The following is a 21,785-nucleotide window of genomic DNA, read 5'->3' as shown; positions in this document are numbered from 1 at the left end:
GCCAGGAACAGTAAATCCTTAATCAAATAACAGTGGGCGGGTTAAGGCACTGTGCCAATTATCCCTCAGCAATACAAGAAATATGATGAGCCCTATGTTTTTGTATTTTAGATTGTTTAGTTTGACTGGATGTGTTATTTTTTTTTTTCCAAAGATGTTGTGACCACAAACAAATAAAACAAAACCATTATAAAGCAAGCATGGAAATATTCTGTATTTGCATGAAGCCACATTTATTATAAATATTGCATTATCTTAATGTGGTATTGAATTCTAATGACCCTAGTAGACATAAAATAAAGACATTTGGAGGAGTCAAGTACAACTAAGACGATAGCTCCCTCTGCTGGTAATCTGGTAACAGCTCACGTCCATTCTTTTGGGCATCCTTCCCAAAAGATCCTTCTGGACAGTGATGATAAATGCAACTATATATATGGTCGCTGATCTAACAGCATTGTCTGCAGAGACCGTAACTCTTTTGGCTTCTTTAATGAAATGCAGCCATGCTATTTTCTGTTGCCAGGATTGTAATGGAAGCCAACTAGTTTAGAGTGGCAATGGCTACATCAATCTTTAACAAAGCCTTTAACACCGAAACACAATTCTGTCTCTGTGAACTTCAGCAACATTAAGCTCTATGAATGTTCGTGTCTCCAGCCATTAAACAATTGGACTTGTTCACGCCATTTTACGCACAGTGAACCCGCGACCAGCAGATGGCACCCAAACTCAGATGATGACTTTGAAGGTTTTGAGAGGGTAAAGTACAATTTGTTGAGCCTTTTGTCGTATAAAAAATAAAAAATAAAGTTTAGAGGGGCTATGCATGAATGAACACTGATAGTGAGCAGGACATTACTGGTTAAACCGACTCAGGTCACAACCTAGATTTATTCTGTTTTTATTAGATTATTAATAGAGTATCTACTCAATCTCAGCCCCTATTTGTTAAGTGTGTACCGCCTCCACCCACCTGCCCATACAGGGTGTCCCGTCAGCAGCAGGTCCCACGGCAGATCCTTTGGGTCCAGCGCTGATCCCTCTCAGCTGACGTCAGAGAAATGGCGGACCTGGATGGCAGCGACGCATCTCCTCCCGAGTCCCAAGGTGAGTGAACCGAAACCAAACTCAACTCCAACAAACTTCCAGACATAAGAAACTTCGTGAAAACTTCTTTGCAGAATTAGGCGTTTTGTTTTCATTTCGTTTGGGTTGAGTTGAGACGTGAGGCTCACTGAAAGAGAGGACTCAAGTTGGATCCCCAGGTCACGGGAGTAGGATTAAAGCTACCGACTCATCCAACCGGTTACTTTACGGCTATTAAACACGACATTTCTCATTTTGTTATTTATGACTCTGTATAAAACGTATTTTAAAGATTGCCTTGAGCTGCGCTTAAATTGCCAGACACCTGTTGCTGACATTTTGAGAAAAAGCATTTGACGCTGACAGGTGAGTTTACGCACAGCGCCGCGCCAGGTGAGCCAGAGCTAATGTGGTTAGCTGTTGGTCCAGCTTTGGCAATTTAGCTTCAAAATATAAAATACAAAATACAAAATACATGTTTGTTCAAGATTGTTCAGTAAAATAGTTCACCTGCGAGTGTAATCTGCGGCTTAATTCTTACATTACACGTTATGTGGTCCTGCTTCATTTTTTTATGATAAGTCATAACTCTGAAATATTGTCTTCGAGAGCACGAACTCGAAAAATATTGAATATTTAATACATTTACATTCACAAGTAGCTATTCACATGCGTGTACAACTGATCTCTGCTGCTGACAAGGCATTTATTGACTGGTCTAAAGCATATTTTGTATTTTATTTGCATTTTTCTATGGTCTTCATGTTTGATTATTCTAATCAGGGGAGCTATAGCTGCACTCATTTGACTAAGCTAAACACATAACTGGCATCACCTGTTATACAAGCATAAGTCATAGTCAAGTCATTCTGGCATCCATTCAATTTACTCTACTAATTGTTTGTTTTAAATACTGCTAAGCATTTACATTTTCTGATTATGACATTCATTGTTTCGATACATTCAAGTTATAACCTGTTTTAAATTTTTTATCTGAGGTTTTATCCGCTGATGAGAGCACTGCTAGAGGAATGCTAAATAGGGGTGGAAATAGCTGCCTTACATTGCTGATGCTTGTAAATAGTAGTCAAAGATTTGTTTGATAATTCCCTTTCACTTATTCAACTAAGCATAGGTTTTTGATTGCTACAGTGCCTCTATGTCTATATATGACTAATCTGGTGCCACCCTTATTTGGCCTATAATTGTCTGCCTCGTCCTCAAGCTACTTTTGCATTGACTCAAGCTCTTTTGTTGGTAGATTTCCCTTCATGAATCAGTAGATATCCCCTTAAACCTGCATCGCTCACACACTCATTGAGAAGGTGTGAGAAGGGCGTGTATTGGGAGCCGTATCTGGTTAAAGTCCCGAGTGTAGGATTACAGCATTACACTATCCTGCAGGGACAAAGATCAGATTGCCCTTTCATGAATGTGTGTATGTGTGCTCCCTTGGGCTTTTCAACAATTGGACATCGCAAATTCCTTTATTTCCCATTTAGTATGAAAACTGGAAACCAACCTACCCACAGTGCAGAATTTCGGATGTGTCTAATGTAATTGTTAGTGGACTTGTACAGCCTAAATATTAGAAACATAAGAGCGCTAGAAAGGCTGACTATATATTCATATGGCTCAGATAGACCAAGTTTAACATGCAACGTGCTTGTTAGCATTTTAGGATACTTTTCTGTATCTGATCCATAATTTTAAAATAACATGTAAGCAGTGTTTCCCATTAACAGAATAGACTATGGTGGGCCCCCATAGTGTAAACAAAGTCTATGGGAAACACTGTGTAAGGTACCCTAAAATGTAAAATTGTCACTTAAATCTGCCCTTTTGGTAACAGAGTTCATGAATTCAGTCTCCAAAGGCGTGGTATGAAATTGATATGATTATCAGTGTGGCTAGGTGTGCTGAAATATAACTCCTAACCAACCCTACAATCACTGTAAACAATCATGATGAACCCATTGTATTACAGAAATAATCATCCACACATCCTTTTCTTGAGACAGCTGTGAAGGAGAAGAGGAATCACACCCATGCTTTTCATAATGATAAATACAACTTTGAAACAAAATTTAGGGGGAAAAAAGAAAAATTCAGTTTAAGACTCAAGAGTCATTGCATGCACTCCAATCGTTAACCTTCTGATACTGAGCTAACCCTTTCCTTTGGTTGGTTTGTGCATGAATACAGCTTGAGAATGATACAGTAAATACATTTTCATGATCATTGTTTTATCAACATACTGTCTCTCCATTTTGTTGACTGTTAACATCATGAGGCTTCCCCATTCCTCTTTGATAAACTCTTGGCACTTTAAAACTAAAGTGGGTGGGGCTTAGTACCATGTGCTCCCTGACCACACCCCCCCTCTCAGTGCCAGCTCAGTGCTGTAATGTTTGATCTGGTGTGTGCTCAGGCTCATCCCATTGATAAGTGTGTGTCACATCAAAGTTCCCTATGCATCTCTTCAGCATCAGTGGTCCATGTGCTGCTGTCATCAGGGAAACCACCTCCGGTTCCAGCTCTTTCCTCTGTGAATGAATATTTTAACAGCTCTTTCCTTACTCTTTATGTAGTGTGGCATAGTGCAAGTGTGACAGGACAGTGGAGAGGGAGGAGCAGGATGCAGCAGTGGCAGCAGCAGCCTCATAGGAGGAGTGACGAGAGACTAAAGACAAGAAGAGAAATCCTGCGTTTTCATCGAGCCGGTCTTGTGGATTAAGTGTGTGTTTGTAAGCGACAGCACAGCAGCTCATCCAGGGTGAGAGCGCAGCATCCTCTTCCTCTTCATCACTGCACATGCCACTGCTGCCACAGGAGCATGGGGCTGTGCACACTCTGCCTTTGAACACTGTTTTGGAGCTCTGTGTTTTTTGCTGACTCGAGGTAGCTGGGATGTACTGCAGCAACTGTAACTGAAATGCTTTAGGGGTGACCCGTCCATCTCCTTCAGCGTTTTGCTCTGAGCATCTTACACTCAGCCCATTGTGGTCCTGCGGCAGGTGGGATGGCCAGGGGTCAGGCAAGGTAGCCAGCTGCTTCAGGGTTAGCAAAGTGAAGAGTTGGCGATGCCTGAAAGTAAAAAACAGAAAGCAAGAGGAGGAGGACTGGGTGCAAATGTCCAAGGCAAGTGGAGCTTGAGGAAGGGCAGCAGCCGCTCAGCCATCCCGGCACTCTTCACGATCACTGAGGAAGAGGAGGGACACAAACGCAAGGACCCCAGCAGAAGGAGAAAGAGAGGTACAGGGCAGACGTGGGCTGTGACAACTCCAAATCATGCATGTGATTTGTATATGAATTATGTCTGGGCAGAAATGGGGAGTATTCTTGCTCGAGACAAAATGTGAAACATGTTAATGGTCAACATGCTGTAAAACTCCAGAAACTGATCAAAGCTCTTCATTCAAAAATATGGAACTTTATAAAGGAAAAAAAGTGGAGTGATGCACATGGTATGGACGAATGATGGCAAAACCGGTTTAAACTAAATATGAGCAAAGGTTGTTTTTACTTTACAGGATGTTAATGTTTGCTTTGAGCTGAAGTTTTCCTCCAGGGTTTTGTCATGGTTTTTGCAGCAGAGGTCCTGATGGAGCTGCAGGTTTGATGGCGTGTGAGGGTTTGGACCTGTCTCGCTGACAACACAGGACAGAGGCACAGGAACTGTCCATTTCACACAAGTGTCTAAATGCTTCAGTAAGCACAGCAGTCAGTCAGGAGCACTGCACAGCCTCTGTAGAAGTAACGCCCCAAACCAACTCCAAATCAATAGTGTAACTTACACTTAAAGTTCTACATGTGAGAGCAGAATAAACACATGCAGTGAAATAATGGTGATGAAATAAGTATTTGTTTTTAGTTAGTTTAGTTCATTTGGGACAGCCAAGAAGAACTGAAAATGAATAATGCATATCACTTAAGTTATTCTAAAGACTGAAAGGGTTTAGGCTGAAATTTAACACTTAATTACAAATTCTGATTTACAATTCAATTGTTTGCCCAATGGCAGCAAATTTGTGGCAAAAACATCAAGCTTGTTGTCTGTTTGGAGAATGGGTGGTTCAGTTCTCTCGTTGACCCACTGCAGGCTTGGTTGTGTAATTTGCAGTGTTGGTCAAATGTCTTGCCCAAAGTTGGACAATTATATTGGCTATAGAGTGCATTTAGTGATGAATAATGAAGAACTGATTACTGTGTGGCCCACTATAAATAATAGACGATACAGAGGAAGAGCAAAATTAAGAGCCACTTGGGAGCTCTGTAAGCCACAGGGAAGTGCCTCAGACTGTCTAAGTGATGGATTTTATTGTAGATTTGTTTTGAATTTAAGTCTTACACTCTGTCCATGTTGTGTTTTCCACTCTTGCCCTAAGTGATGCTCTGTGCACCTGTTGTTCAGCCCTGGAGCACTCTCCTGCAGCTGTAAAACAAAGACTCGAGTCCTACCTCTTTGCCTCTGTGCTGATTCAAGCTCAGTGTTTAGCTTAGCATTAGCAGCCGCTAATCCTCTCAAGCTTCATGGAGGAGGCCGGAGTGAACAGTTTGCTCTGCTACCCACTGGCTTGTCCCGTGCAGCATTAATCGCTAACTCTGACCATTTAATCTGAAAGCTAGTGAATGTGGAGAGATGGGGGGATGGGGGGAGCAGAAACATAGACACAGTGGCTTAGAAAGGGAGGGGCAGATTAAACACTGTCCCAATGTGTGTCTGTCCCAACCTGTCCCACAACATCACACAGACATGGTTCCTCGCTGACACCTCGCTCCCATCTTTGCTGATCCTCCACTGGAACTCTGAGACCCCTGAGTCCTGTTTCACTTTCTTTTGGGTCCTCTTCCGTCTCCAAACCATGGACTTTGGATTATAGCTTATCATTGGTGTAGGATGTTACCAGGAAGTAGCTGTGCTCTGGCTCTCCTGTCTAACAAGTTAAAGCAGGACATGAACCAGAAATTGAATGTCCGATTCTGGGATGATGCCCCTGAAGCTGAGCAGAAAATTCCAGGTAAAACATGTCACCTAAGCTATTGATGTGTCCGTATTTGACTTTTGGTTATTGTTTAGTATCTACAAATGAAAGATGAAGATGAACACAAATAATAATTTCAAATTATAAAATAAAATTAACTTATTACTTGTATTTTCCCATACTTTGAAACATGCAAATGCAAAAATGGCAACCTGATATATTATTTGTCTACTCTCCAAGACGACATTGGCGCTTTGTGAAATTGATGTTTGAATGGTGCATATAGCAGTGCCCTGTATCCAAGTGTGTGTTTGCAGACGTTGTTAAACAGCTGTTATGCGTGAGAGTAAATATGTTGAGCTTACCGACCATAACTGAAAAGGGTATTTATAAAATCCACACTGCTGTTGGACATTTTACTACTTATGAGTATCAGATGGATGAACAGCTTTTTATTGACCAATAGCTGTAATTGATTGGTGATTGGAAAAAGCAGGTTTGCTTGCAGTGACCAGTGGGGCATCTAACCTCTCCACACTCAGCCAGACTGTTTAAAGTTGGAAAGTGTCTCATCTCGTGTGCAGCGGAGCATTCCCAGCTCCTTTCAGTGAATTGGCCCAGTTAAGGTCGAAGAGAGAAAGCTCCTCTCTGACACCTCCGTCTTATTTACTGTGTGTAGCTGAATCTAAAGGTCACAGGATCTACTTTACAGAATCTAATTACACATGTTGAAAAGCTGAAAAGTAATTTATGCCATTTAACAGTTTGCTGTAATTGCACTTTTAATTTTAATGGTCTTTGTCTCTTTTTGTTCGGAGAGAACAGCAGATTACCAATGCTAATGCTGTCTGTTTAATCCCTCAGTCGTCCAGGTAGGATCTATAGCAAAAGAAAATTTCTAGTTTGTCAACTGGACCAACATTTTTTGAGTGAAAACATTTCACAGCTCATCCTAGCAGCTTCTTCAGAAAAACTTTGGTCCAGTTGACAGAATTGAATTTTTCTTTTGCAATACTAGGACAGAATTTTTGAATAATGATATCCTAATGAGGTGTTAGTTGCTCTATGTATGTATGCATTTTTAATCTCAATGTATGTTTAATGCCATACTCTTTGTTATAATGAACAGCAGTAATAACATATCCATGGTGCAGGTGATGAATTCTCCACCAAGTTACACAGTGCACCTTTAAAAGTAACAATTTGAGATCTTTCAATTGCAACTATTGAAACTGCAAGTATGTTCTGTGCATAGTTATTCTTGCAGCCCTTTAGTAGCGCCATCCTGCCCACTCCTCTTTATTACAATAGCCACTGAGGCAGTCTGCCAGAGTGCCCCAGTATGTACATGTGGACCTCCCATTGATCAACCTGCTCTGTATGAGACCATGACATCACGTCTTAGTAAATACACAACTTGTACTTTGTTCTCATCTTGTGTCAACAGTATTCATATACTAGGTAAACTAGCATGTCCCTAACCCAACAGAAAAAAATACTGTCAATATAAGAGGTGTGAAACGCTGCAACTGTATACAATGTTTGTTGAATAGACCTTTTTGTGTTTTTTATTTAGTGCTATGATAATGTTAAAGCTATGTAAAGTTTAGGACTATTTGAAGGACTTAGCCAAAGTGCTGAGTCACGCTGAGCCCCACGGTGTCATTAATCAATATGTTTTCTCTGAGTGGGGGAAACACTCCACAGAACTGGGAACAATACAGAGCAGGGGCACAGCTGGTCTAATATGATTTTGGGCTTAAGTCAGCTTGTACTGCAGCAGAGAGAGGTGTTGCCTGGGTCTGGCCTGGGCCCAGAATCCCCCCTCTCCTTCTATCTGCTTATTTTGTGTCAAGCTTTTTAGCATTCTGCATAATCCCTGTAAACAGCATTTTGTTATTTTTATACATCGCAAACACTCTAATATATCTAAACATTGAGGAAGAATTTGCCCAGCGTTCATATCATTGTGTGGTGGTTGCTGCTAGTTTGCACACAGTCTGTAACTTTGACTAAAGAAACATGGGTGGACAAAGCTATGTTTGAAGGTGCTATGCAACTTTTCTGGAAAGTGTGGGTACTTCCACCAACTGCTTTGGGTCCATGGATGTTATGCTTTGCTTGAAATGTTCCACAGTATGGAATTACACTTAACTATCCATTCTTGGAGACAAGCAGGATACAAGCTTTGTTACCCAGCTCCAGGCTAAGTTACAGGTCAGCTCTGTGGAGGGGTCTGTCCATGTTCAATAAGAATGCATGTTTTCCGATGTATATTAACACTTCTAACTGAAGAACACACGATAGATATGTTTAATGGCATACTGTAGCATCTCTGCAGATATAAGCAGGTAGTCCCCACACTAGAAAAAATGCATAGGGCTCCTTTATATTATATGACCTCTTCTGTCCGTGTTCTTATGGCAAAGACACATAAACATAATACAAGATTACCAGCATATTACCAGATTATCAAATTTATCTTAAAATATGATGTTGGGAGAAGTTTAAAGCGATCTCACTGAGGTGTTCTTGAAATATGTTGCTTATGTCTGTTTATTTGTATGTATTTTGCAGTCTCCTACATTCAGTACAAATCAGAAGATGGCAGATCGTCAGCAGGCACCCGGCCCGACTCCTCTGGCTCCGGACAAACCTACTCCCCCACCCTGACCCCTACCCCCACCCCGACCCCCACTGTCACCACCAGCAACAGCCCGTGCAACAACGCTGCCACCAAAACAGGTACCACTGGATATTTTGACTTGTTCAATTATGTTTATTGTAAATATAGTTGCTTAGAATAATCTAGCTGTGCTCTACAGACTCCCTGCTCTTCAACAAGATAGATGAGAGGCTGAGGCTGGCCCGAGAGCGCAGAGAGGAGCGCGAAAAGCAAAATGGTATGTATTTTAATACTTACCCACTCTATATGCTAAAGTGCTGAACAATTATAGAAAACATCAAATTGTAATTGTCATTAGATTTCTTCAGTTAAAATAATCCAGGAATAACAGCATTTGAGAGAACAGACTTCAAGGCCCAATGAATTTGAATGAATTTTATGTTTGTTGTTTTCATATCTGACAGTTTTGATTGCTCACTAGCACTCTGAGCGGTCATGTGATGTTGCTATGACATGTCTGGTCAGCTGATTTATAAATGTTTTGGCACTGTCTTCCTTCCGGTGGAGGCAGGATGACGGCGCCATCTGCAGTCTTCCTCTGGACAGTATCACAGGTGACAAAAGAGAACCGGAGCATAAATGTAATGTCATATATGAAATACGCTGTATGTCCTGCAGTAAAACATACATAGGGGAAACAGGGAGGGTGTTCAGTACATGAAAAAATTAACATAGGTCAAAATGTGAGAAGAATGTGCGAAGGTGTGCCACGAGCAACGAAACGCAAAGAAACACAGGTATAACCCAATTCGGTCATCTCTGACCACTGTAAAATAGAGAACCACATTATGGACTGGGACGGAGCAAACATCACTGGGACAGAGTTAAATAAACACAGTTGCTGGATTGAAGAGGCAATCGAAATATGGAAACGTGCCCACGGGACTATAAACCAGGACAAGGGGGCTTTTTTTTACTCTCACACACCTGGTATACTGTCCTGAGGAAGTCAGACTGCAGATGGCACTGTCATCTTTCCTCCACCTGTAGGAAGACAGCACCAAAACCTGTATAAATCAGCTGACCAGACAAGTCACAGCAACATCATGTGACCACTCTGAGGAAGACTGCTAGTGAGCAGTCGAAACAGTCAGGTATGAAAACAAGCTCTTGTTCTGAAAAAAGAACCTAATAACACAGACTTCAAGGGTCAGCATAGAACATACCATAGTTCTAATATACAGCATTTTGTTTAATACAGTGAAATGCATTGCATACATTTTCTTTTTATAGAAGACATCATATAATTTTAACTGTTTATTCCAATTGCAGTTTTGATCTAGACAGCCCTAGCTTTTGTGGTTTCCTCTATAAGTTGTAGTTCGTTGGCTGTGGTGGGAAGCCTGTTGCTTCAGTTGCATAAAAGTCAAGCTTGAGCCTGGCACTGCTGTTGCCATGGCGCTGTTACATAATGATTTGGGACATGGGACAGGGTTTAGAGAGATTTTGTGAATGTGGCTATCTGAAAAATAGTTTAGTTTGCAAATGTATTGTCAATAGGAGAACAAATAACTTTTTTGCTATTTGCTCACCTCACACTGTGCAAACATGTTCTCAAATGCATGCATATTAAAACTCATATTAAACTCTTGTCATGAATATTAATGTCCCTGGACATGTCTAAAATGTGTGTAAATGAATTGTGATTTAAAGAATTATTTGTGAAGTCTAATCTCAAGCATTATTTTAATGTTTTTCCAAAATGATTCGGCCCAGTGCTCAGTTTGCGGTCAGTCATTTTGTTGTGACGGTTAAAGACGACCATCTTTGTTCATTAGAGGACGTTTTGTTTTGATTTAAGCCGAGTCACATGACTGGACTGACCACCGCTCTCCTGCCCTAAGCCTGGTGTATGCAGTGTGTTTGTGCTTATGATTATGTACAAATCCAGCGTGAGTGAGCATGTGCCCCCCTCTACACGTGACGGTTTTTGTGCCCGTTCCAGCGGTGAAGGAGGCCACATGGCAGGCGCGGGAGGAGCGGGCACGGCAGCACTATGAGAGACACCTGGAGGAGAAGAGGAAAAAACTCGAGGAGCAGAGGTTGAAGGAAGAGAAGAGGCGCGCTGCTGTGGAGGAGAAACGAAGGCAGAAAATGGAGGAGGACAAGGTTCAAACTCAAACATCAACATGAATGCTTTCACTATGATAATACAAAGATTCACTGTCTATGTTCACATACACACCAACATTTTATTATAATCTGACTTCAAGAACTTTTAAAATTATTTAAATCAAAACCACAATATTTTATGTGAGTATTCAGAGGGACCGTGATCAGAAATAGGTGATTTTTCTGTTCTGTTCTCATTTTAATTGTCTTACAACTCCAAAAAAGCAGATGTGGCATGCATATGTAACCACAGACACTGTTCTTTCATAGCTATTCATTTACTGAAAATCATTCATTCATTTAATACAACAGTAAATATTTGGAAAGTAAAAGTAAATAATTCACTAGGGCCAATAAAGTCACATTGGTTTTTAAAGGATCACTGTTATTACATTATAGTGAAAGAAAAAAACAAAAAAACCTTATTGATAATGATATCAGAGTACTACGGTTGTCCTTTAGTCATGAATAAATAAAGTTGCCAAATCAACTTACCTTTCAAATACCTTTTTTTATTAATTGATTATTAGGATCATTATTTAAGGATTTATATGGACCACAGTAGAAAGTGGAGCTTTAGGAGTGACTGGACAGTTTAATCTGCCTTTTCACTTATGAAGATGCTCTTTTCCCTTTGTATACATGGTACTTTTTGCACAAGTTTTTGCCAGTGCCATGCCTCGCCCCCTTTTAGGCGGTAAATTGATGCACAGAGCCTGTCTTTTATCGACCAAGAATTTCTTTAGTCAATTACAGCCATAAGAAGCACTAGGAGCTTGTCTCTATCAGATGTACTGATGGATAAAGAATGGTACTACTTTTTTGACACTGGAGAATACTTGTTTGACCACCCATTTCATTTGCAAATGAGTATAATGCAATAATTAACCATTTACTTAGAGAAATATCATTTGATGTTAAAATCCTGTGGGAGAAATTTCTATTGTGTCAGATTATTCTGGTAAAGTTCATTTTTCTATATATCAGTCGGTTTTTTAGTTGTCTTAATGGACATAGACATCAAGCCATGTTTGACAACTATGCTATGAATTGGCATATTGAGCCAGCCCTGATTTGGTAGAGACATAAAGCTGATTTGATGTTCAGCAGCTTGTATTTTTATGAATCAAAACTTCTTTTACAAACCATTCCAGGAAGTTTTCAGTTGGTTGAATGCCAATGAACTGGAATCATTTTAGCCCAGACTAAAAATGACCCTGCCTTCGCTAATTTAGTTTTATAAAATGCAGCAAGTGACTGTTTGTTTGTTTAAGCTAAATAGAAAATGCAGCAGAATTGGACATTTAGGGTCACCTATTGTTTAAACCCATACTGTATATTAATAGTATTCTATTAATTGTATGCCTTTTCCGCGCAGGCTCGTCATGAAGCTGTGTTGCGACGAACTTTGGAGAGGAGTCAAAAAGTGCAACCAAAGGCCAACCGCTGGTCATGGGGAGGGGCCCTGAGCACAAACGCATCCACCACAGCACCTGGTATGCACACATTTCCTTTTAGCTCCATTTGAATGCTTTATACTTCCTAATCCTTGATGTCTGGAGCTTTGAGTAAATATGTACCTGTCTGTGCGTGTCACTATTGTTTAGATCATATTTGAACTTTTTTTATATTACGCTATTGATTCTGCTGACTCATGCCCTCCCTTCTGTCTCTCCATTTAACTCTTCGGTCCCTGGTGCAGGTTCTGTCGAGTCAGCTTTTCTCTGTCCGCTCGACCTTGCTGGACTGGAGCACATGCATGGTGCTTACAGTCTCCACAGATATGGGATGACCTCTAAATGTGACTATAATAGTAAAGTTAGCCTGCCAGTGCTAGTATGCTGGCATTAGTGCTGTAACTGGTGGTAGGAATGTAGGGCATGGCTAGTGTTTATAATATAGATGTAGACACATATTTACAGAGACATCTTAATTATGTTCATACTAACACTTTCTCCCTTTGAGCAGTAACTGTTTTTAATCTTACAGTAGCTGTTGTTTTTAAAATTGTGTCCAAATTAAGTTAACGCAATAATATATAGCTGTATAGTCGAAGTTTTGTGCTTTGTAGCATTCCTGGAAGTCCCCAAATGGCATGTGTGATAAGATGTCCATAATGATGTGCTTGTAAACTTCCTCATCTGTGGTACCTCCTGAGATTTTATTATGGCTGTCTTCCAGACACAATATTTTTGGGGGTGAGAAAATTGGTTTGAGCTGGAAAAACAAGTCCCTATTTTGGTTGCATGAATGTGATACCAAAGAGCTAAAGTTCAGGAGAATTCCAGGAATGCTATTGTTGAATCCTAACTACAAGATTTCTTATTTCTGTCTGGTGTCAATCTGTACAGTGCTTGATCTATATTAAAAGTGCTTTTTTTCTGTAGATTCTGACAGAAGATCAGTGTCGACTATGAATTTGTCCAAACACACCGATCCTGTTATCACCAAGCGCCTCTCCTCATCCTCCGCCACGCTCCTACACTCACCGGACAGAGGTTCACAAAAACGTGACATTTTTGCTCTGTCTGCATCTGTTATAGTTGTTGTGTGTTGTGTTTCTGCTTTAGGTTTGTGTATTTTGTCTGTAATGTTGTGTATGTGTAAGTGTGTATTAGCAGATCTAAGCCATCTCAAACATCAGACAAGGGTCCACTATGTAACTTCTGGTGTAGCATCCACCACTAGTTTGTCTCCATGTAGATGTTATTGCTTTACCTGGAAAGCTCCACAGTATGGCTTTATACTTGTCTTTCTCCATGGAGACAAGCAAAGGAAGTCACCAGGCAACAGTTCTATATCATACAGTGGAACATTCTATTTCATGAAGACAAGCAGGTGGCAGACCCAATTGGAAAAGTTACATAGTGTACCTTAATGGTGCACTGTGTAACTTTTCTAACTGAGAGTCCGCCACCTGCTTGTCTCTATGGAGATGTTATTATTTTGTCTGGAATGTCCCTATATGGCATTAAATGTATCCATCTGGCATTTACTCAGTATCATATGTTTTTATTGACCTAAAAACATGTATTCTTACCGTGCGTAAGCTTGCCTTTCCACAGATCTGACATGTAATTTGGCCCTGTGGTGTCACCTGCTGTCTCTATAGAGATAAATAAGTGTAATGCCATACTATGGAACATTCCATGCAATATCTACTGTACATGGAGAGAAGCAGGTTTTGGACTATCCACCAGAAAAGTTACACAGTGCACCTTTAATGTCACAAAAGCTCACACATTGCTCGACAGGTTTACAGATGAGAACTGCCTCCACTCCGGTCATTAGCAAAGCTCAGTCCAAACCACGCCTCAGCCAAGGAAAGGGCCCTCAGCACAAAAGTAAAGGTCCTTTATGACGATATTGTGCAAAACATGCTCGACCTGTGCTTGTATGCGAACAGATATTGAGCTGGAAACTGCTGCATTCTAAACCCCACTCTGTTATTTGAGTGGCTCTTTTGCCTCTGCAGACTTCACTATGTTACAGTATCATGTGTTAGCACTACTATTTCATGAGAAGGATCAGAATCTCCCCCTGTAAGCGTGACCCCTTTCTCTAATCCTTGGGGGATAATCTCTTTGTTTTCATGGGGGCTGCCACTTCCATCCCTCTGAAACATCCACAATGAAATAATTGGAGATATTTTACATTTAAAGGGCCCATCTTACACTTATTACACTGTTTTCTGATCTCTGTGATCATGTTGTTTCCTTATCAAAAATATACCTGTTTTGTTTGATTCACACATGTTAACACAGAAACCCTGCATATTTAGGCAGGTAGAGTGCTTCTCTTAAACTGAAAACACTCTGTTCCACCTTGTGATGTCATGAGGTAATACAGGAAGTGGATTTGAAACATTTGAATCTAGGGATATTGCGGTTAGGGAATTTTCCCTGCTGTGCGGTATAGCGGCTCAACAGTGTGATATGTGATGATATCGCACCCCCTCCTCCACCCCGCATCCCCCGGAGTTATAATATTTCTAGCGACACTGAAAACTCTCAGATGATATGCTTGTTGTGCAGATGCACATGTACCTTGGTTGTTGTGTGGATATAGTGTGTGTAGCGTGGGAGAAGTAACATTTGGCTATGGAACAAGTGTCGCTGCATCCCTCCAGCTCTCACTGTGGTGGCTCTGGTACCCGCAGACTTAAGAGAGAGAGCCCCTAGAACAAGCACGCGGAGCAGGTGTCCGCAAAGCGCGATCGGACGACGGCCGCACTTACCTCCGTCCGTGTTGGTCCTTTCGCCTGCGGTCACCTGACACTCTATGCAGGCGCACCTTGGTCCTGGGTTGGTCCTGGGTTAGTCCTGGGTTAGTCCTGGGTTAGTCCTGGGTTAGTCCTGGATTAGTCCTGGATTAGTCCTGGGTTATCACGGGCACAGGCGGTAATAGGTGAAATGTTTACGGGTCCGGGCAGGTGCGAGTCTCTAAAAATTAACCCATGCAGGACTCTGGGTTGGGTCAAGTTGGTCATGTGCGGTGATCATGGTGGCTCAACATCCACCACGGTGGGCCTCTTAGTACCGCGGTGATTCATTTTTGCGGTTATTGCGACAGCCCTATTTGGATCATTTCAGCCCTGGAATTGCCAGACTCTACTGAACTGAAGGTAAAAGGTAGCTGTTAACTTGAAAACAACCACTACATGATGTCACAAGCTGGAACAGAGCTTTTTGAGCTTTGGAGATGTAGACAGACTAATAATACAGGATTACTGAATGTGAATGAAACAAAACACAACTTCAGGTATGTTGATGATGATGAGGTAACAACATTCTAACATGGCTTAAAGCTCACAATAGTCAATTTTGCGTAATATAGGCCCTTTAAGTACAGTCACTGTTGTGCCCTGACAAAGTGGACAATCTGGAAAATCATGGACTTTCTGAATGCAGCAGAAACCGATTTAGTTACAGTTTCCAGTGGACAGTATCTATATTTTTGCTTAGTACCTGTAATATAATACTCTGCCCTGAAGTGAGGAACGCTGCATGAAATGACCTCAACAAATAACCAATCATAATGCATCCAACTTATATGCTATTATACATTTTTTTGTAATAAGTACAGCAAATTAGGGTATAGCTTGCATGTCACTTTGTAATCTGACAGAAATTGTCTTATTATCAGTGCAAAATATTTCTTTGTTTTTGTTTGCTTGGTTATTGTTTCCTTCTTTTTTTTTTTTTGCATGATTTCTTTATGAATATTCTTACAGTTTGTGCATGACTTGAGAATTTTGTTGTGTGGGCTTACTAATATATTGTTGAAATATTGTAGAATTTTGTAAGATTCAGCAAAGATTCAGTGACTGTGTTTACATGCACACAACCAGTTTGATTTCTGAAATTATTATTGAAATATTATTGAATTATTGTGCTATATACAGTTGTATCTGATGGGTGTAATCTGATTTATCCTACTGTTCACACCTCTGCAGGTTTTGACAAGGAAAATTACTATTATTTTTATTATGAAAATTTGCAAACTAATGTGGCAAAGTTTGTATGTTTGTAAAATCCCTCAGTTGTCCAGGAAGGATCCAGGAAGGCTTTTTTGATTGAATATGTTTCACAGCTCATCCAAACTGCTTTTTTACTTTGCCTTCCAAATACACAGTACTACTACTAATTTATTGGCACGTGTCACCGGGTGTTTTGGAGGATCAGATTTCTTTTGTGCATGTAAACACACATCAAATATCAGATCGAATTACCGGGTTATTTGATTATAGTTATCACATTTTTCTTCTGGCCATGTAAATGTAACCATCATTGCATGTATGTTTAGGTATGCGTCGCCTTCCCCTCACTCCATGGGAAAGTAGCATGGTGAACCGCCTGCAGCAGCCCACACACTCGTACCTGGCCCGCAGCCGCAGCGCTATGAGCCTGTCCGGAGATCAGACAGGTAGCTTCACCACATAACAACACCGTATAATGGGCAACAATATATGCAACTGTTTATTGTTGGTGACAGTTAGTGTTGGGGTTCATAATCAGATTTAGTCAGACTTAAGGCATTACAGTGTCTGAAAATGTGTCCAACCAGACAGTATCAGGCACTTAAAGCTCACTCATGAACAACTATGTGTACACTTTTCACTAAGCTGTTCAGTCTTGCTTGTTTAACATTCCCTAACAATGCACTATTTGCACTTTTTAAATTCATATTAAAAAGATTTAAGACGTCACAGAAAACAGCACATGTATGTTTAGAGCATTAAACACTGCGTAGTTTTGATGTAAAGTGAAATACCAATCATTTACTAACATTAGAGATTCAGCTTGCTTTGTTCTAATCTAAGCTTTATTTCCACAACTTTTAATGTTCAAGATCTAAATGTCATTTTTTCTTCTTGTTATTCTTCCCACTCCAACTTTATAATTCACTATTCCTTCCTCAACCATATGACATTCTTATTTCTTCCCTGTGTTGTTGTACCCCATATTATTGTTGCTTTTATCCCATGCACAAATCCATATATTGCTTGTACCAAACCTCTCCATACCCCATCGTACATGACAGTAGCCCTGCCTGTGTGTCCCCGCTCAGTGTCCTGTCACCCCATGGGTTCAGTGTCCTTTAAGTCCATCCAGTCCCAGCCCCCACCCCAATGCCGCAGCCACGAACGCAGCCTCACCCGGGACAGTGCTCCCTCTTCTGCTCTACGGAGGAAAACAACTGGAACCCCACACACACAGGTATACAGCTGTGTTGAACCAAAGCATTTTCAGAAATAGGCCATCATTTTACACCTAAAAATGTTTTGTATTTGGTGTGGAATTGGCAACACTGTGACTCCGAATAGCAGTTGTTTAAACGTTCATAATGACACCATCACACAATATCAATGACTCAATCAGTGGTTTAGGATATTTCTGAAATACTAGCTCCAGGGCAGCACATGGTAGCACCAAAGTAGTTGTAGTTATTGTAGTAGAAACTGTCAGTCATTTTTAAGCCGTGTTGCTGTGTTTTGGTTGTAGCACGAAAGTTCAAAGCATTCTTGAAAACTACGTAGGTTTTATGTCATACAGTAGAACATTTTATCCAGATCTAAAGGAAAAAAAACATGGCTGTAAGTAGATGGAGGCTCGCGCTCTCTTGCCTCATCTGAATCAGGTTTGTGGGGATACAAGCCCACAGTAAGGTTGAAGTTTTTCAGTGCAATAAAGACTTTTAGCTGAAAGGTTACATGGTGGGGCTTTAAATGTAGAATATTAAAGTGGGTTGAATTGCCCTGAGTTGACGCAGTTAATGATATTAGAAGTTTGCTTTTAGTTTTGGCATCACCTCGGTCTGTTCTGCTGCTTAGAGCCAGGTCAAGTCTAATCCCATTACTGACCAACATTCTGCTGTCTCTAAGGCACTGTCTATTTCACCTGATACGTGTGCTGCTCTGAGGTTATATTTAAAGAACACCATCTTACCTGAATATACAAATACAAATTAATAATACATGATTTTATGTCTTTTTTCCTAACAGCAAAAGGACCATGATGGCGTGCGAAAGTCCTGGACAAACCTGTCACTCCCTCTGGCACCTGTTCTCTCTCTACCTCCCAGAAAATACCCCGCCACTCCAGCAAAGAAGAACAGTAAAGCCACTGCACCCTCTCCTGGCAGGTGGGTGAACTATAATAATGAAAGACTTCAATACAAGAAGGGCTCAGCAAGCCAGCAAACTCATGTCATGTTTTTGTTTGTTTGTTTCATATCAGACAATCACAAAAGTCACCAGGGCGGCCCCCAACCCCAAAGCAGCTCAAGTCTCCAGCAGCGGACGACCCTGGAAACATGCGTCCAGTCAAAGTCTCACCGGACAGAGAGACCCAGTCCTCTCCTCTGAATAGAGCCCAAGAGGAGGAGGAGGAGGAGGAGCAAGAACAGAAGGTCCTCAGCCCCTCACAGCCCAGACCACAGCCACTGGGTCAAAACAAGGCCAGCTCAGAGCCTGCAGAGCCCACACAAACCGGTTAGTCAAGTGTACAAAACACTGTACTGATAAAAAAAAAAAAACTTTCTTCACCTCTGCTTCAAAGTTGGACCTTTTTAAGTTGGTCTAGTGCAGTTTTAGGAGTATTTAAGTGCTGGTTTAATCTTTGTGGTACCTATGAAGCCAAATATTGTGTAAGGTGGTACTTTGACGGCATGGTGGCATATATTTGCCCTTTGCTTAACAGCAAGGTAATTCATGTTTTGATTATTATATATGAAATCTTCAGTTTCATTCATATTGACATGCATATTCAGAGTTTTGAATCACCAAATAGTGAAGGCTTTTCAGCTTTCTTCTGCCACCCAAAAAAATCCAAGATACCACTGAGAATTTTGGAAAAAACAAAAAAACAAAAAAGAGAATCATTTGGGTTCATTGTATGTTGTTCTGATTCAACAGAGAATGTTGGCAGCCCTCCACCTCAGAAGACCATGGCGGGCACCACAGATCCTGAGGAGGCCAGCCGCATTTTGTCTGAGAAAAGACGACAGGCTCGTGAACAGAGAGAGCGAGAGGAGGAGGAGCGCAGGCAGCAGGAAGAGCAGGCTCGGTGTGTGGAAGATCAGTGGATAGTACATGAACCCTCCAGGTCTTGGGATAATACTATGTTTTGATGTTTATGCTTAGATTGGCCAAAGAGGAGATGGCCCGTCGAAAGGCAGAGGAGAGAGCCCGCAGAGAAGAGGAGGCACAGCGTCAGGCGGAGGAGAAGAGAAAGAAAGAAGAAGAGGAGAGGAGGGAGGAGGAAGAGCGATTAAAACGAGAGAGGGAAGAGGCAGAGAAGATACAGAAACAGGTCAGTCATTCAGTAACACAATCTCCTTATACATACACAGTATTTTACTGTGAATATGTGATTATTTTATTTGACTCAGAAAGAGGAAGAGGAGTCTCGGCAAAGAGAGGAGGCTGAGCGACTTCGACAGGAACGCTTTCAGAAGGAAGAGGCTGAGCGGCTGGAAAGGAAGAAGGTACAAACTTCACTCACACAGACACACACATTACAGTCTGTGTACCATGGCACTGAATTGTTTATTTTAACAGCGCCTTGAGGAGATAATGAAGAGAACAAGACGCTCTGAAACGCCAGACAAGGTAAACACCAGAAGAATTTTAGTAAAATGCCTATTAAGTCTGGGATGTCAAGTATTCTTTTTTTTTTTTTTTTTCCCAGAAAGTCCTTCCTAACAGGAATGGTGATGGAGCAGGTTTGTTCAGTTATTGCTTTGTTTGACTTATCTTTGACAATCAATTACTCAATACATACTTTTTTTTTTTTTTAATTAGTGGCTCCAGCTTCTCCAAGTGCATCTGCAGTCACTGTATCACCTGCTCATCACAGTAATGGCAACCAACAGTCTGACTCCAACCCAAAACTCACTGCACTGAGCATAGCTGACCAGACGTGTGTTTTGATGCTTTACTTGTTACTAATGAAGCGTGTCCTATTGTCTATATGTCTCATAGTTGTATCTTTTCTCAGAGAGAATGGTGAGTTTGAAGAGGTGATTGTACTGCCACAACAGTCCCGACTGTCCCCTCCAGAGGGACGGGAGACTGCTCCTGTGACCATGTTCAAGGAGAACGGCCTGCTTAAGCCCCTGACTGGAGTGGAGGACATATCTGCACACCAAGGACCAGGTCAGAAACCTTTGCCTTTATATGAGCATAGTCTCCCACCATATCTTACTTGTTTTGTTTATATTTATAGATGTTTCTTGATGCCATCTTAATTCAAGAGGAATTATCATATAAGACTTCAGTAGAGGCACAGTCAGAAACACATGAAGCTGTTGGATTGAATCAAAAGACCTTCAGGTCCTTCTGGAGGTTGACTTTGTAGCTGCCAGAATTGTACGGCAGCCATTATCCAAAGATGCCATCTCCAAAGATCCTGAAAGCCTCTTCAGAAGTAAATAAAACAGAAAAAGAAACTAACCTGGCCCTGAAATCACAGGGGTGCACTGGACGCCCTTGTTTTGGCTGCAGTAGAGTTGTGTGTGAATGATGAAAGGAGTCTGAGTTTGCCAGCAAAACCAAACCTAGTTCATATGGCCTATTTATGTTAAAACATTTCTGTTTGAAATATGATTTGGCACAAGTGGTATTAAAACAGACTAGTTGTGAAATATTTTTGCTGTTTAAACAGTGTTTAATATTAGGTTATTTCAATGTTAAATATAAAATCAATTAATTAAAAACAATGACAACTTTTCTCTGACAACTGAGATATGAAAATAATTTATTTCATGTTTAGTTTTTTTTAATTTGAGTAAAACATCAACCTGTCTTTTAGTACATTTCTTGGACTTGTTTACCCTTTCTACTGAACCCCAAGTTGTACCGGTTTATTTGGAATGTGATTACGGTATCCATAAATTCAGATGATTGTTAAGAGCTGAAGAATCATTGCTGCTAATCAAGACATTCCTTTGCCTTATAGCTTTCAAACTATAATGCAGCTGTGCATACTGTAGTTTGCACTCACTCACTGCTCATTCTCATTTGTCACGCCAATTGATATGAATGTAAGATGTCATTGTCATGTATGTTGTGAAGCAGTTGACCATAAACATGGTTTCAGGATAAATGTGAAATTGTTTCATACCAAACGCACACCTGTTTTCCCAACGCTTTTGCACTTCGTACAGTACCACTGAAATGACAATAAAAGCTGGCTGTGCTTTGTTTTCAGGAGATGATAAAAAGCAAGTTGATGAGATATTTTGAGACCTTGTATTTCCCTAAAGCAAAATAAGTAAGTAATGGTATACAGTGTAAAATATGTATATTTACTATTAGTAATAATGATGCCCATTTCTCAAGCTGCTCTGTTCATCTGTGTCAGCTATATTGTGCAGTACAACTGTACTTATGCAAGGAAATAAATTTTATG

At 40.8% G+C, this 21,785-nt stretch overlaps 1 protein-coding gene across 3 annotated transcripts; it reads left to right on the top strand.

The window, feature by feature from the left end:
• Window positions 1-1,011: 1,011 nt before the first annotated feature.
• Window positions 1,012-21,775, top strand: map7b (microtubule-associated protein 7b). Of its 3 annotated transcripts, none has more exons than XM_055149554.1 (19): window positions 1,012-1,110; window positions 8,652-8,819; window positions 8,900-8,977; window positions 10,706-10,869; window positions 12,251-12,368; window positions 13,260-13,370; window positions 14,127-14,216; window positions 16,678-16,797; window positions 17,443-17,591; window positions 18,377-18,516; window positions 18,612-18,865; window positions 19,289-19,439; window positions 19,517-19,685; window positions 19,765-19,860; window positions 19,934-19,984; window positions 20,064-20,097; window positions 20,177-20,294; window positions 20,373-20,530; window positions 20,601-21,775. In XM_055149554.1, the coding sequence occupies exons 1-19, from the start codon at window positions 1,065-1,067 to the stop codon at window positions 20,609-20,611; spliced, it is 2,226 nt and encodes a 741-aa protein (XP_055005529.1). In that variant the 5' UTR covers window positions 1,012-1,064; the 3' UTR covers window positions 20,612-21,775. The 3 variants fall into 3 exon arrangements, with proteins under 3 accessions (XP_055005529.1, XP_055005527.1, XP_055005528.1); XM_055149552.1 differs by lacking the exon at window positions 1,012-1,110 and adding an exon at window positions 4,173-4,344; XM_055149553.1 differs by lacking the exons at window positions 1,012-1,110; window positions 14,127-14,216 and adding an exon at window positions 4,173-4,344.
• The last annotated feature ends 10 nt before the right edge of the window (window positions 21,776-21,785 follow it).

The sequence above is a fragment of the Boleophthalmus pectinirostris genome, unplaced genomic scaffold (assembly GCF_026225935.1).
Source record: "Boleophthalmus pectinirostris isolate CB_2022bp ecotype Guang Dong unplaced genomic scaffold, ASM2622593v1 HiC_scaffold_13, whole genome shotgun sequence".
Taxonomy (NCBI): domain Eukaryota; kingdom Metazoa; phylum Chordata; class Actinopteri; order Gobiiformes; family Gobiidae; genus Boleophthalmus; species Boleophthalmus pectinirostris.
This window is presented reverse-complemented; position numbering and strand designations above follow the sequence as displayed.

What these genes read in the sequence shown, in the direction of transcription:
- map7b (XM_055149552.1), top strand. Translation starts at nt 4,173, where the DNA reads ATGCCTGAAAGTAAAAAACAGAAAGCAAGAGGAGGAGGACTGGGTGCA. An exon ending in CCTACACTCACCGGACAGAG is followed by an intron (nt 13,371 to 14,126) that starts GTTCACAAAAAC and finishes ATTGCTCGACAG; the next exon opens with GTTTACAGATGAGAACTGCC. An exon ending in CAGAGAAGATACAGAAACAG is followed by an intron (nt 19,686 to 19,764) that starts GTCAGTCATTCA and finishes TATTTGACTCAG; the next exon opens with AAAGAGGAAGAGGAGTCTCG.